The 16,975-nt window shown below is 41.6% G+C and overlaps 1 protein-coding gene across 3 annotated transcripts in view; it reads right to left on the bottom strand.

Moving 5' to 3' along the window:
* The window catches only part of GRV2 (DNAJ heat shock N-terminal domain-containing protein), an 88,713-nt gene that overhangs the window by 48,041 nt on the left and 23,697 nt on the right, over positions 1-16,975 (bottom strand). For 2 of the 3 annotated variants that reach the window (XM_010251572.3, XM_088893170.1), the window contains exons 5-7: positions 14,803-14,904; positions 14,671-14,733; positions 12,253-14,496 (exon numbers count right to left, since the gene is read on the bottom strand). In XM_010251572.3, the coding sequence (XP_010249874.1) occupies positions 12,253-14,496; positions 14,671-14,733; positions 14,803-14,904 (2,409 nt within the window). The remainder of the gene's footprint in view (positions 1-12,252; positions 14,497-14,670; positions 14,734-14,802; positions 14,905-16,975) is intronic. The other variant, XM_010251573.3, reaches the window with a different exon arrangement.

The following is a 16,975-nucleotide window of genomic DNA, read 5'->3' as shown; positions in this document are numbered from 1 at the left end:
AACCCACGTAAAATCACCCTCATGCTGCTTAAACTTCACGGAAACCGAGTACTTTCCGATCAACTCCTCTAGGCCCTCAACCACATCCCTCTTCCACATTGTTACAATCCCCCCGGATGCACCCCAAGAGGGGGCAGCCACCCAACTAATCCCCCTGGCTTTCCAAACACTCCGTGCCCAATTGTTATTAAACTCCATTCTCTTAGACTCTTGCAACAACACAATGTCTGGGTCAAACCGTTTTATTACCTCTTTTATTGTCGCTCTCTTCCTTGCACTCCCAATTCCCCTCACATTCCAACTAAGAATCTTCACTCCACATCTTAATTAAACCCCTTGCCACCTTCCACTACTTTCCCCCTTTCCTCCTATCTCCTTTTACCCCGAGAATCTTGTCTCCTACATCTCTCTTCAATCTCTCTACTTCACTCAATCTCCTCTTCTTTGTTCTGATCTCCTTCCTCTTCTGTAATCTTTCTTTCAACACATTCAAATCTTCCAACCTACAACCCAACTTCTCTACAATTTCTGCTAACATGTCTTCTCTCACCGAGTCCTCCACCCCTACCCTTCCTACAAAAACCCCTCCAACCCTGCCCATCTACCCGTTCTTCCTCTACCCTAGTCCCACCTCTATTCTTTCCTCTCCATCCAACCTCCCTCCTTCCCTGTTCCTTTCCTTCCATCTCTACCATCAATCCTTTCCCTCCTCTCCACTAACCCCTCCCCTCTTCCTTCCTCCCCTTCCCTCCTCCAAATCAACTTTCCTTCCACTTCCTTAAACACTTTTTCAATGATTTCCCGCACTTTTTCACTCCTAAAACTTCCTTCCCTCACCTTCCCACTTTCCTTCATCCCCCTCTCCCCCTCCTCGGAGATCCCGCCTTCTAGCACGACTGCATATTCATGGGCTACAAGACATGGAACAGAAACGGAATCTGGAACCAAAGACACATGAGACACATTAGTAGCACAAACCGAATTCACTTGGTTACCTGGGATTGATGGACAAACTAGAAAAGGACTGCTCCCGGCCTCCCTCTCTTGTTCCAGAGGTTGGTAAACATCTGTCTCCCTTAGTTGGTTGGGAAGTACTTCTGTCCTTTGGTCAACCTGGTGATCTTTCCCCTCTACCCCTGGTTCACCCCTAGATGGTGTGTTCCTGCTCAGCTTCCTGTTCTCTCGGCTTACCCCTTCTGATAATCCTTGCACACTCTGTAATCTTGGAAATGAGTTGACCCGAATGCAATCTACACCCTGAAATAAGCTTGCAACATTGCACCCATCAAAGTCACCACCAGCACAACTCCCTTCGTCGTTTACACTGCCCACGCTAGTACCATCAGCAGAACGGACCTCCGCTTCTTCATCTCCTTCACTGCACTGCACCTAGCCTTCGTCCTTCTCTTCCCTCTCTTCAGTTCGTTCCCTAGCGAATCTTGGATTCGGCCTTTCTGAGGAGCGTCGCAGTTGGCTATGCTCCTCCAAACTTCGCCGGGAAACCCACTGCAACACCGGTTTCTTCTCCAACTTCCGCCACTACGCACAAGCCTCCCCCTTTCTCACTACTTGGGATGATGATAGACCATTACCATTGTCTATCAACGCCCCAGGGGAAACCCCTTTGCCCCAACCCATGTGACAATTTAAGTTATCACGTGGGTCCTTCAAATGGATCCCCCTTTCGGAGTTACGCCCACCCGACCCGCCCGCGTGACCTTTTAAGTTGTCACGTGGGCCCTTCCAAAACTGTCCCGGCTCAACCTTCACCCCGCCAGACCCACCCGCCATCTTCAACGGCTCAAACCAAACCTTTCGGCTCCCCAACCCATCCTGCCTTTTTGCCACGTCAGCAAAGGAAGAGAATCCCGCCGAAAAGTTGTTTAATTCAAACCTGTTTGAAATATTTTCCTTAAAAAGATTTCTTGTCATTTGGTTTTCCCCAACCGGCTCAGTAACCCCAAAAAAACCTCCCCACCACGACCATTCAACTTCAGAGGCCACCCACACCTTGTACCAGGCTTCATCCGAGCATATTTCAATGACCCTCGGCAGGTTCTCGTGCCTAACACCAGCAACTTGTAACTCCACGGCACCCAAAAAACGTTTATCATCTTTCATCAAGATGCCTCCCAGACAATGCACGATGTGTTCAAGAACAGAGTTCCGCCAGAGGTGAAATGGAAGGCCTACAAGCTTCAGCCGGACACAACCACCTTGGACTTCGACTTCATTGCATAATGGACTCCATTTCTGAACCTGTATAAGAGCTCCATCCACCACTACTGCTTTAAAACTTAGCTCCTGGTCGCCTACATCAAGCACGGCTTTCGTCTCTGCAAAAGGGAACAACATAGCTTCACTCCCAGATCCTAACTCCCCTGCCACTGTACACAGAACCCTTCTCCAGTCTGTCACTCCTCTATCAGCCACTAACACTCTTCTTTTCTTCCACTCATCCTTCCCTGCTCCTACCGATAATCTTCGAAGACTAGAAATGCAAGCAACGACCACTTCAGTCGGAATGCCTTGCACTTCTACGCTCCTAGAGGAACTAATTGAAACTGCCCCCTCCTGAGCTTTTTTACCATGGTCTTTGGATTTTTGACCATTTCTCTTCACCCCCTCTTCTCTCTTCACTTCCAAGGCTACAAGAAAAGATTGTAGCACCTTCACAAAGTCCATCCACCCTTTCCGTAGCCTCCCTTCTGGCACACACAGCAATTGCTTTCCACTTGTTCCAAAAAATTCCACCACAGAGATAAACTATCCCTTTCTGTTTATTTTCAACTCTGTTACATATTTCTTACCTAGGACAGCCATTGAATTTGTCCATCCAATCACCTTACCAGAGTTGATAGCCCCATCTATGAAACCTTTCAACCAGACGATGACCTCCTTTGACACCAACACAGTCGCCCTATTATTCTCTCTGATTTTCAATACGTCCTCACCTTTGATCCTTTCCTCTTCGAACTTGAAAGTCTTGACTTCGATCAACACCTCTAACCTCCACCTTCCTACTACTCTGAACCTTCCCTCATCCTCCATTCTCCCTCTTCTCAAGTCTATTCTTTTCCTTGATGAAAGGTCTTAATCATTTCGTCTCATCAGTAAGGGGATTCTCTCCAACCCAAACATCTTCCCAAAACAACACTTTGTTTCCTACACAAACATCAAGTTTAAAGTAAGGATGGAAAGCAAAATAGCATGAATAGCTTTCCGGGGAGAACATCGAGACGCCCTAGGGTCAACTCTCGCATCCCAACCATTATTTGTCAATCCATGTATGCTGCCAATCTCTCTGTGCCATAGTTTATCCCGTTCCAATAGCCACCTCCATAACCATTTCCCCAATAATGCTATGTCTCTCATCCTGACATTCCATATCCCTAGGCCTCCTTCATCTCTACTTCTAGTAACTACCTCCCACTTCACTAGGTGATCCTTAGAGTCTCTTGCTTCCCAAAGGAAGTCCCTCATAATCTTCTCTAACTTGTTTACCTCTTTCGCTAGTATCCTAAAGGTAGATAGGAAGTACACAGGTAAGTTAGCCAATGTTGATTTAATTAGAGTTATTCTACCTCCTAGAGTAAAGTAGTTCCTATTCCAGTTTGCAAGTCTCTTTGTAAATCTCTCAATCACTAGATACCAAAAGCTCTTTGTATTTGGATTTCCTCTCAATGGTAGTCTTGGGTATTGTAATGGCCATTCCCCCACCTTACACCCCAAGAGTCTCGCTAGCATATCCACCTCTTCACCCCCTAAATTTCCCCTGCCACATAGCTCTTACCCCAATTTACTTTAAGGTTGGAAAGCCTCTCAAAATTATGCACTATCCTTTTAGGTTCACAAGCTCTTTTGCTTTCCCCTCACAGAACAAAATAAATTCATCTACAAACTGTTGATGTGTAACCACCACTTCCTCCCTTCCATCTCTCCAGCCTCTAATCATGTTATTAGCATCTGCCCTTACAATCATTTCGCTTAGGACATCAGCTACCAAGGTAAAAAAGGAAGGGGGATAGAGGATCTCCTTGTTTACGGCCCCTTTTAGTAGGAAAAAAATCTCCTAGTTACTCCATTCACCAAAGTTGAGAAATGACATGAAGAAATACATCCCTTTATCCATTTGCACAATCTCTATCCAAAACCCCTACGGTTAAGAATATCCATAAAAAAAAAAACAAAAAAAAAACAATCTACCACGTCATAAGCCTTTTCTATATCCAATTTACAGACTAGCCCCTTTTGCTCCTCCCTTCTTCTAAACTCTACACATTCATTAACAATTAGAATTTGATCCATTATTTGTCTCCCAAAAACAAAGGCCCCTTGATTTGGAGATATCATCGAGGGGAGGACATTCTTTATTCTTAGGGCCAACACCTTAGATATGATTTTATACATGCTTCCCACCAGACTTATTGGCCTAAAATCCTTTGGCTGAATTGCATCCACTTTTTTTGGTATCAAAGTATCAAAGCAATGAAAGTTGCATTTGCCCCTGAGTTAAATTTTCCCCTCTCAAACAATTCTTCAAAAACCTCCATCAAATCATCCCCAACCATCTCCAACAATCTTGATAGAATGTCATCATAAAACCATCCGGCCCCGGGGCTTTAGATCTCTCCATTGAGAAGACTGCATTTTTCACTTCCTATACCCCAAACTTCTTTAATGTTGGGTACCTGCCCAACTAAGGCTCCTCTTCAAGGGTAGAGCTACCTCCTGAAGAATGCAAAAGAGAGAAAAGGAAGAATCGAGTCTTTATTTCCTTATTCTATAAGTATAGATACTTCTCCTTTTATACTTGTTCATGACAACTGCTATTAAATCTTGTTACAACTTGTCAACATTATTGCCTTGGCCATTCATTCTGTTAGGTTCAACTAACTTCAGTTGGCCTGACTTGATGGCGTGCCTTCTCCTTCTTCTAAAATATACTTGTTGCATGCATGCCCTTTGCTCATGCCTTCCCTTAATGTCATCCCTAACATTGTGTCACATCTCCAATATGATGATGACATAATTGTCATAGAAGAATATTGAGTACATGATCCGACAATTCAAGGAAATTATGAAGTTGGTGGAAAAGGTGCCAAGTTGAAGATCAACCTCAGTTTTGAAAGCATACATCTAGAATAAGAGTTGGACAAGAATCCTGCACCATAAGATCAAAACTTAACCTATTGAACATCAGGTTCACCTTTGAGTGGGAACCTAAGAGAAATTTGTCTATGGGAGGTGATTGTTGAGAGATTTTCCAAAAAAAAATTGGCTGCATGGAAGAAGAATTACATCTCTATTGGTGGTAGAATCATCTCATTAAATTTACTCTACTTGTATCTTCCCATCTATTTCCAGTAGGTGTTTAGGACACTTTGAGGGCCAAAAGCAATGCTCTTCTAGGGAAGGGTTGAGGTTCCCCAGGAAAACAGGGCATCATGGCATTTGATAATTAGAAGCATATATGACCTAAATCCAAATGGGTGGGACTTTGGAATCACTAGAGAGTAGAGATGCCTATCTAATTGCCCTCAAAAGGCAATCATGGTTATACTCAAGGTTCAAAGTATCGATACGATACGAGTTTTGGCCATATCGTATCAGCACTTAGAAACGGCTGAAACTCAAACTTTTTTTTAGTTTTTTGTTTCACATTTTGGATTTTTGGGAAGCTTTTAGCATGCTTTTTATTATTAAAAAAAATTGGGGGTCTGAAACACCTAAAAACAGACGTTTCGGACCGTATCGTTTTCAAAAGATACAATACAATACGCCCGATACAGGGCATATCGTATCGATACTTTGAACCATGGTTATACTCCACACTTTTTCACAATACATCAGGTATAACCCTTTATTATGGTTAAGTCAATCTCAAAGTTGGATAAATTTCGTGTTTCCCAAGACTGGAAGGGACATTGGACTAATCTGGTAGGAAAAATTTTACCCAGAATCACCTCAGATCATTGGACGATATGTATCGGACAAGGAACAGAAGGAGAGGGGCCGAAGCCCTTTAGATTTGAGAACATGAGGCTTATAGTCCCAAAGTTTGTGCAAAAAATTAAGGAGTGGTGGGAGGAAGGTGACCCTTAGGCTAAGTGGGAAGGGCTTAGATTCCATAGGAAGCTTAGGAACCTAAAAGAGAAAATTAAGGAGTGGAATCTTAATGTTTGGGAGATTAGAAGAGAGGAAGGCAATTTTGATAAGTAGAATTGAAGAGATAAATAAAAAGGAGTTAGGGTCGTTGGAACCAGGGGAAAAGGAAGAGAAATTTAATTTGAGAAGAAAGTTAGAAACTAAACTCCTAAGAGAAGAAATGATGAGGAAGCAGAAATCAAGAGTGCGTTGGATCAAGGAAGGGGACAGGAACACAAAATATTTTCACATGATGGTGAATGGAAGGAAAAGGAAGAATCTAATCTCTTTGCTAGAATTGGAGGATGGCACAATAACTAATCAGGATAAGATTGCAAAGGCCTTGGTGGATCATTTTAAATCAATTTTTAGGAGGCCTTCCTTAGGAAGATGGAAGTTAGAAGGTTTAGATTGGCCGGTTTTAGAAGATAACATGAGCAAGAACTTGGAGAGAGAATTTGAGGTGGATGAGGTGAAGGAAGCAATCTTTTTTTGTGGGTTGATCTAAAGCATCTACGCCCGATGGTTTTTCTATGGCTTTCCACCAAGACCGTTACGAGTGGATAAAGAGTGATCTAATGTGAGTCTTTGAGGAATTCTATAACAGGGGGGTTGTTAGCAGGGGTGTAAATGCTACTTTTATCGCGTTGATCCCAAAGAAGTCTAGTGCTTGCCATCCCAAGGATTTCAGGCCAATCAGCTTGGTGACAAGTCAATACAAAATCCTAGCCAAGGTCCTCTCCTTTTGATTAAAAAAGGCCCACCCATCAATCATCTCCCCATTTCAAGGGGCTTTTATCCAAGATAGATAAATTTCAAACCAAATACTCATTGCCAATGAATGTGAGGAAGAGTTCAAGAAATCTGGGAAGAAGGTCATTGTGTGCAAGCTAGATCTAGAGAAAGCCTATGATTTTGTGGATTGGGAGTTCTTGATTGAGGCGTTGAGAAAGTGCGGATTTGAAGTAAGACGCGTAGATGGATTAAAGGTTGTCTAAAATCCTACCACTTCTTAGTTTTGGTAAATGGTGTAGTCAAGGACTTCTTTGGTGCCCTAAGAGGAGTGAGACAAGGGGATCCATTATCCCCCTTCCTTTTCACAATTTTAGCAGAGGTGTTCAATAGATTAATTTCGAGGGCGGATGAGGTGGGTCTTTTAAAGGGGTAGAGAATAGGACAGGAGAGAGTGGTGGTAACTCACCTACAATTTGCGGATGGCATTATTATCTTTTGTGAGAATGGAGGTGAGTTAGATGCAAGAAGCCTAAAGATGTTGGTGAATCTATTTGAAAAAGTGACAAATCTAAAGGTGAACCTCAATAAGAGTGTGGTGGCAGGGATCAACTTAGTTCAAGAGGAGATCAATTTATGGGCTAGGGGAACTAGGCTGCTTGAGGAGTGACTGGCCGCTAAAGTATCTAAGCCTTTCCCTTGGGGCAAACCCTAGAAATCCAGGGTTCTAAAATCCGGTAGTGGAAAGGTTTGAAAAGAAGTTGGCTAGGTGGAAGAGGAATTGCATTTCCTTGGGAGGTAGGGTTACTCTCATTAAGTCTACCTTAGCAAATCTTCTAGTGTATTACCTTTGGGTGTTCTGTATGCCACAAGCTATTGGAAGGAAACTAGAGAGGATAATGAGGGATTTCTTGTGGGAACCGGGTGATAAGAAGAAAGATCATTTAGTAAGATGGGAACTAGTGACTAGGAGGAAGGAGTTCGGAGGCTTGAGATCAGGAAGATTGAAGAAAGGAATGGGGCTTTACTAGGAAAATGATTATGGAGATTCCCATGCGAGACGGATAGGCTTTGGCACAAAATTGTGACTATCATACACGGACTCTCAAAGAATGGTTGGGATGTTGGAGTATCTAGTAGGGCGTCTAACGCATCACCATGGAAAGTGATTCATAAATTGCTACCATTGCTGCTCAGTCATGTCAGGTTTGATCTCAATTCAGGTAACAAAATCAATTTTTGGGAAGATGTGTTGGTGGGTGACTCTCCTTTGAAGACATTGTTCCCCTCAATCTATGCCCTCTTCTCCCTTAAGGGCAAACCGGTTGCTGATTTCTTAATCCCTTCTCCCTCCTAGAGTCCTAGTCTGTTTTACTTAGAATTTGGGGCTTCGTAGAAATGTGAGGGATTCCGAGATGGGCTTGGTGTCTACTCTTCTTCAGCTGCTTGATGGGGTGTTTCTTGATACTTCCAAACAAGACACTAGGCTCTGCACCCCTCTCCCCTCTATAGCCTTCAGCTGTGCTTCTTTCTTTAAAACCTTGTCCAATCCTGCTCAACCTGGGGTACTGTTTCCAGTCCAAAAAGTTTGGTGTCACCCTGCTCCCCTGAAAGTGGGCCCTTTTTGGTGGGAGGTCTACCATGGTGCAATTAACACCTGTGATCTGATGCAGAGGAAGAGGCCCGGCTGGTGCCTTTCACCTAATTGGTGCTGTTTGTGCGAGTCCAGTAGTGAAACTGCCTTTCATATTTTTGTCTCCTGTCCTGTTGCTATCTGTATTTGGGACTGGTTTTTTTCTCTCTTTGGATGCAGGTGGGTTACCCCGATGAGCTAGGAAAGGCTGTTTGACTCCACTTTTAGATGGCCAAAGAGAAGAGGTAGAATGCTATGGAGATGCACATGGGCAGCAGTGTTTTGGGTGCTATGGGAGGAGAGGAATCTGAGGATTTTTGAAGAATGTGCAAGGAAGTGCTGATAGAAGGGATCATGATAAAGGTGACCTCGTGGGTAAAATATTTGGGATTATTCTCAGATTTTACTGTTGATGATATCCTCAGGAATTGGAGGACAGTAGCATCCTCTTCAGCAGCTAAAAAGGTCTTAAGAGAGTGGGACCCCCTGATTCTGGTTTCCTCAAATTAAACTTTGATGGAAGTAGCTTTGGTAACCTGGGATTATCTGGAATTGGAGGGGTGATAAGAAATGACAAGGGGGTTGTGGTGGGGTTGTTCTAGGGCCCTATTGGAAGGGGAGACTCTATTACAGCTGAACAAAAGGCAACGGTTTTTGGGATTCAAAAAGCTATGGAGTTGGGAGTGAGAAAACTGGTTGTGGAAGGCAATTCCAAAAGCAGTCTGAAAGGACTCCATGGCTCTTTAGAAATGAAATAAAGAAGTTTAAATGCCTATCCAAGGACATGCAATTATTAATTCAGTGGACTCCAAGAACAGCAGATGGCTTTGCAGATCAGCTGGCAAAACAAGGGGTTAACAGAGAACATTGTTTTTGGGCCCAGTTGTAAGGAAGGCTGGAAAGTTAAAAGTTGATAGTTGGCAAACTCTAAAGTCTAGTGGGGTAGCCGAGGCTACTCAATTTCTGTAATCTTTCTAAATTTTCTTAATGAAATGTCCTTTATTGATTAAAAAAAAAAAAATTGGGGTGATTCTCCTTGAGACAAACTTGCCCCAAAATATATGCTTTCTTAGGCAATAAAAAGAAACATATTTCCAAGACGGTTTCTTTTGACAATAGGAGGTCCTTGGAATTTGAGTCTTAAAAGGAGATTGAGAAACTCTGAAGCTTTTGAAATTTTAAACATCCTAAATGGCCTAAAAAATTTGTTTCATTGCTCCTTTGGGGAAAATGATGAGTACAGAAACTCCTAATCCTAGTTGGTATTTTCTCTTTGCCTCTTTTTTAGAACCCTCTACCAAACCAAGATTTCCTTCTTATCGTTCCCTATAAAAGCCGTTTGGAAGAGTCCTTTTCCACCAAAAGCTAAAAGTCTTCTGCTCGGGGGCAACTCTTCAAATTATCAGCATGTGTAAGAGGTTGCAGCAAAAGTGGACAACCTGATGCTTATCCCCTCATGTGCCTTGTGTGCATCCTCTCTTAAGAGAGGGGAAAGAACAGACCACCTTTGGTTGATTTGTCTGATTGCTACTTGGGCATGAAACCACCTTTGCCTCCTTTTTGGGGCATCTTGGATACCTTCTGCAGACATACATGATCTTTTTTCTGCAAGTTTCATCTCTTCTAGTATAACACAAACACTTCAAAGCAAGAAAGAACCATTAACTTGATGTAAAGAAATCAGAAATTACTAAAAATGCTAAATCACAATTTTACTATAAATAGTAAGATGAAAAAGTATAAATAGAACTTATGACACTTACTAGGAAAAGTAAATATCCAAAAGATAGAAACTTAACCCAAAAACCACCTCCATGGTTTTTCTTTGAAGCTCCTACATCAGTCTCCTTGGTTAACAAACTCGTTCTCAAGTTTTAAAATGATTTAGAATTATTAATTGGACCAATATAGGCTACAAGATTGGTTCAAAAAGTGATAAGGATGATAAATCAGCTAGGGAGTGTAGGTGGTCGGACCTCCAAAAGTCTGAGCTGGTGAGGAAAGATTGTAGGAATAGTCGAGAGAGTCAATGAAAAGGGAGGGAGGGAAGGGAGAGAGAGAGAGAGAGAGAGAGAGACCCCTACAATGAATCCCTGATTGCTTTATATAATTTCTCTTTCTTTTCCAGATAGGAAATTGTTCTAGAATTTTCCATCTGTTAAGTAGTTACGCCATGCTAGCATAGGTGGCCAGCTATCAGCCACTATTCCACATACTAAACTCATGAATCATGACTTGTCCTAAATTGCCGTTTCATGACCCCAGTTGGACTGGGCCAGTTCAGCTTTGACTCGGGACAGGTTAGACTGGGTCTATGGCCTTGTGCATGCCTATGCTCCTACAAGGAGAAATTCAGCTCTTTATCTTCAGATATCACCATCTCACTATGCCAAAACTGTTTTTTGATCCATGATGAACACTTCAGACAAATCAATGACTAACTCATCTTTAGTTTTGCTAAATCTTTTCATAGATCACATGGTGAACATCCTAAGAAACTTCCTCGGGAATTTGTTGAACATTTAAGTTTGGCTTGGGAGCTTCTAAAATGGAGGCTGAGACGAAGATGGAGAAAAGTACTAATGCAGTAAGAAGATTTAGAAGACAGAAAACCAACCAAACAGTGCAAGCCTCAAAAGTTTTTGCCAGGTTAAAGTTGGGACTTAGGGATATTTGGAGCAGGATTAAAGAAGAGAAAGAAGATAAGGAAAGTCTCTCAGACAAGAGGTGAGATCTCTGTTTTGGATAGCGGACGGGATGAGGATAAAGCTTGAGTTTAAGTTCGTTTTCAGAGGGTTGGGTGGGCCCAGGGTGTTTTTTCTTACGTGTTTTATGGCAAGCGTTGGTTGGTGTGGGGAGCTGCAGTTTTTTGTAGCTTTTGATACTAATAGAGATTGGTGGAAAGGGTCTTTGCATTTGTTTTTAAGGTGTTTTGTAGGGCTGTTTTTCTGTTTAACTGTTTAAGGGTTACTTTTGTTAGGGTGGGTCTGTCATATTTGGGTCTGTTCTTGTTTGGGCGATTCCTTATCATGCTGTTGTATTCTATTTTCCCTTCCTTCATCTATAAAGTTTATTTTTATTTATCTTCAAAAAAAAGTGCATAAAAAATTCGCAGTTAACAAGGGGTAGTATTTTTATGAGTAACAGAGAAGATTTGAATGGTAAGATGATTTTCTTGTAATCTTTAAAGTCTGTTAAGAGGTGCTCTTTTCTGTTATTACCTGGTATGAGCTCAAATACGGTTAGACACAAGATGCTTTACGATTTCAGAGACAGTTATTAGACTAGGAAAGTCAGGACTGATACTAATACAAGGGACAAAACTAGTCAAATTTTACAGTTACAAATGCGAAAGAAAACTTCAAACTAGATGCTGGTTCCTGAGGTTTATTTTATCATGGTGATTTTGACAAGATTTTTCCATGTTATACTGGTATTATTCAATAAGAGAGATTTACTTGGATACCAAAGCAGAGTTCCAGTTTCTGTTGCATTTTGTACCCATGGAGGAATTTGAGATTTACTGAACATGGTACCAGAGAGAAGTGGGGAAAGTAGAAGCACTGGAGGATTTCATTTTTATATTCAAACCCATAAATCTGGTTAGTCAGTCCATTTTCTCATCCTTTAGTGGGTTGGCAATGGTTCCAAAGACCTTTTATTGTTCCCTAGCATGCCTCCCACAATAAAGCAAAGCAACGAACAAATTTGCAACCAGAAGATTCTTTTGGCATAAGTACCTTTAGAAGAAGTAACAAACGATGCCTCAAAGCTCGATCATTAGTCCTATCCAATAAAACTGTTATGTGAGCAGTACCATCAAAAGGGCCTATAGTTTTATAATGTTGCTCATATACAATTGTCATTGCCCTTGCACAGAGCTCTCTAACTGAAGAGCCTCCACCTCCTCCAAAACCATCTAATCTTCCCATATCACACCAATCATCAGATGCGCCTAATTCATCAGGAATAGCACCATCAACTGTAAGTCCTGTATCTGCATCACATAAAAAGCGATGATAGAGTGCTCTAAAGAAAGCAACTGGATCACGTAGGGGAAAATCCTGTGCCTTCCCACTACTTCCACTCTCAAGCAGAAGACGCAGATAATACTGACCCACACAAACTTCTTTGGATAAACTAGGATAGCTAACACAAAATTCAGTGTAGTTCCATGATATCTGAGGCACACTTTCTTGGCCTGTTAAAGCTTCAGTTGCTGCAACCCCAGGAACAATATCTTCAGTACGTTCCTTCTCAACATCTAATTTATGAACCTCTGCTTGCAAAGCCTCTCTCAGTTCTTGCCTGGTACGCTCATTCCATATCAAATCAGCACGATTGTGATCTAGACTAAAAGCTCGCCAAAATTCAGGCCAATTACAAAGCAGCCTGCCGGATCCCACTGGCGTATTCTCCACAACAACTTGAGCAGGAGCAGGGAGGCATGTGTTTAGGGAGCCAACCATATTGCCATCAGGGTCAACTGAATCTGAAACATTTGAATCCAGTGCCTGAGAAAAATTAGTTAGTGACGCATCTGTGGAAGCATGGTTATTTTGTGGAATGCCAATAGCAGAAGATTCACTTGGCAAATTTCCTCCCACAACAGAGGAATGAAAAGGTGGAACCTGTCCTGAATTTAAATCTTGAGATGTTTGGTAGTTGTCTTGTGCTCTAAAAGCACTAACACCCATCTGCTTGGGAGAGTCAGCAACTTCAACATTATTAGCATAAGCTACAGCATGCTCCTGAGATGTTACACTACGCACCATCCGACCTTTCCTCTGCTGAAGTATACGCCTCTGTCTTCTTCTAGTCAAAGGTGCTTCTTGATTGAGAAGGCCTTGTGCGTCTTCAGATAAAACCCCATCAATCCGAGTGTGTAAATAAGCAACAAGCCCAGGAGGAAGAACCCTTGATAATAAATCAAGAGCAGGTTGATATGAATCTGCCCAAAGTGCTACAAGCTGGCGACTAACTTCACGACGCTCCCCAGGAGGAAGAAAAAAAGCATGCAGCAAGTGCCTCAACAGGGCACCATCACGCAATGCTGCATCACGCATGGACTCTGCTGCAATTGCATCTTCTTCTGCAATTGTACGCATAATCACAGCTACAGTTTCTCTTACACTTTCAGCAGGATGTCCAAATAATGCAAACAAGCGACGCCGCAAACCAGCCACTTGGCGCAATAATTCAACAAAAGTTGTATATTGTGTAGTTTCGCCATGAGGTTCACAAAGCATAGCCTCAAGAACCTCCACAACAGACATTGACAGTAAAGGTGATACTGACATAGGCTTCAATCGGTTGACAAGAATCGTGACATAATTTTGGTGTGCAAACAGTACAGACTTGGTGTGCATGAAAGTAGCATGTGTCTCTCCTTTTGAGTCCAACATATTTGTATCCCCAGGACCACCACCAATAAGTACAGCCGCAAGTCCTGCAGCTTCAGCTGCAACACCCTCTGAACCATTTCTCAGTAGACCCATTATTCTCCCAACTGCAGCAGGAAATGACATGACATGTGAAGCTGCACTTCTTGATGACAATAATCGGCGTAAACATGCAATGAAACCTATAATTGTTGCAGCTGCCTTAGGTGAAGGTGCTGGCGGAGGAGGTGACTCTGGAGGGAGATTTGGTGTTGCTGGAAGCATTGTGATTAGGGCCATCAAAGTCACTTCTGGTACTTCTATGTTAGGAGGCACTCCACTATATGGAATACATGCATTGAATTCTCTTATTCTACGCCATAGCTTAGCTCTTGACCCAGGAATAGAACCGCCTTCAGCAACAGCATCTTTGGCTGCAGCAGCTAGATGTTTCAGATGCATGGATGCAGTTTCCGTATCAGCAAAAGACCGTTGAAGCCCAATAGGAATTTGTTGAAGCTGCAAATAGACTCTTCCACAAGGAGGATCAATGCGATGACCAGGCATGGTCAATCTTGGCAGCACAGGGACTGGGCATTGACCCTGCAAAAATAAACCCAGTAATAAACCACTTATCAATGGAATAAAACCCATGAACAGAAACTAATACTAGTGATTCAAAAATAGATAATATGACAAATTATCACTTCAAGGATTAAACATTATCTCATAAGAAATAAACCCAACCAATATTGAAATGAGATCACATCTACCTACTTCTGTTTGCAAAACATCCCGAACTGCAGCAAGTAAACTATCACGAGAAGTGCTGGCATAAACCTGAAACATAAGGCATAGCCATTAGATAGTTCCTCCTGATATAAATCAAGCTAAGGTACTGATTCTTACATGAATAGGACAGCCATCATTGAATTCAATTGCAAACATCTGTGGCTCCTCAGCAAATCGAACAAGGGAGCTTACTGCCGATAATGGGCGAACAATGACAGCCTGCAATCATAAACAGAGATTCTTAACTGGAATACTCAATAAAACTCCTTTTTATGTATTTCTTCAGCTCTGGTACATTGGATCTTATGACCATGGACCAAAATGTTGAGAAAGAATAAACATGAGTTTTCAAAAAAATTAAAAAAAATCAGAATGATGTAATAAAACCAAACTATAAGTCACCTAGATCACGTTAAGTGCAGAAAAAATAAGTTCGGTGCTCAGGCTATTTTTTTGGATAAGAAAGGTATTTGGGTAGGTTGGGATAATAAAACTGCTTTGGAAAGGGCCAATGGATACAGACACATTTTTAGAAGATATTTTTTCCTTAAAAGTAATTTTCAATAGAAACTTATTGTTTAGTGAATAATGAATTCATGTCAAATAAATTCACATGCAAAGGGGCTTCAGAAGGAAGGTATACCCCTGATACCCTACACTTCTTTATTTATAACAGTGAAAATTTTATTAATTATATAATAAAAGAATGACATACAAGCAATGGTGTGCCAATCACCCCAAAAATGGTCTAGTTCCTACAAGCACCCCTCTGGTTTCTGTTTACCCCTTCTCTTGCTAATCCATCTGCCACACTATTGGAAGATCTTGCAACCCGATTTCAAATTGTCCTTAAGTGTGCAGCCAACTAAATAATCACTCTCATTATGCAACATCATCATCTAAGCCTTGCCCCAACTATATGGAGTTGACTACATAAATCCTGTTTCACCATTCCATTCTGTTTAGTGACATACCTATTGTTACCATAGTCGTCAATGCATTGCCTAGGCGACTAGGTGCCCTTGGCTGGGAGCCTCACCCAAACGCCTTGATTTATAGCAACTAGTCACCATCTAGGCGACTAGGCACCTGCCTAGGCGACAAAAAGGACAAGGCGGGCACCTTACATAATATCATTTATATTGCTGCATCTTATTCTAGACATTGTTGATGAAGAGTTAGGGGAACGTTGGAAATGTCACAGGCAAAGGGAGAAGTCTGGTGTTCCTTTGGCAGCCTTGAACTGGTGCTCAGGTCCAGTTCAGTTCTCTCAAGAGAATGTTTCCAGATTTGGGTTTTTGCTTCTTTTTGTATTCTGTTTTGGGGTGGTTGGGGTGATAAGTTATTCAGGGGTTTATTGCATTGGGCTTTGTGTGCCTAGTCTCTCCTTAGTTTCGATGGTGGTGCTGCCTTAGCACCCCTTCAGGTTGTATTTGTTTTTTCTTTTTTAATATATTTTCGTTTTTATCTTCAAAAAATTTAATGTGTTAATACATTTTATTATATGCTATATATATCATTTATACTTTGTTTTAATGTTTTACTATTGAAATTTAAAAGATCAGAGGGTTTTGAGGAGAGAAAAAAGAAAGAAAGAAAGAATAGAAGTATAAAGAGGTTCTTTTTTTTCTATTCTCTCTCTCTAATTAAATACAACAGAAATTCCATCCTTGTTTTTTCTGTTTTACTTTCCATATTGAATATTTATCATATAAAGTTAATAACCTTCTTTAGCTGCTAATTGATATGAAATTGCTCTATTAAATACTTATTATAGTAGTATTATTTTCAATTGTTAGTGTCGAGTATGTAGGGGTATTTCTGTCTTTGTGCTTATGTTTAGGTTGCTGACGTGTAAGATTATGTTAGATCTAATGTCCCCAACTTAAGTAGGGGCACATGTGACTTTTCCACAATATATTAGTAATATAAAACAAATCTGGCCGAATGGGAGAGTGGACTTTACTCTCATTCGAACCAGACCTTTTCCTCCCTTTATTCTCTTCTCCTCTTCTCCTTTCTCTCTCTTTCTCTCTTTCTCTCTTCTTTCTTTCCTTTGACTGTTATCAGCCTAACAGGCAGGCCGAATCCTAATATGGTATCAGAGCCAAACTAAGCAAATCGGATCTGCCCAGAATTATGTTCTCTGCGCACCCAGTCCAGGGTTTTCTCTTGCTTTCTTCGCCATCAGTGGGAGATAAGGAAAAGGGCTGAAAAGGAGTGATTGCCTCTTCACTTGGAGGTTTCTATGGCTCCAGTTGTGCTGGTTATGGCTGGTTGCTGTGGTTTC

The sequence above is a fragment of the Nelumbo nucifera genome, chromosome 8 (genome assembly GCF_055504915.1).
Source record: "Nelumbo nucifera cultivar China Antique chromosome 8, China Antique-T2T, whole genome shotgun sequence".
Classification (NCBI taxonomy): Eukaryota; Viridiplantae; Streptophyta; class Magnoliopsida; order Proteales; family Nelumbonaceae; genus Nelumbo; species Nelumbo nucifera.
Note: the sequence above shows the minus strand (reverse complement) of the source record. Positions and strands in the feature narration are given on the sequence as shown.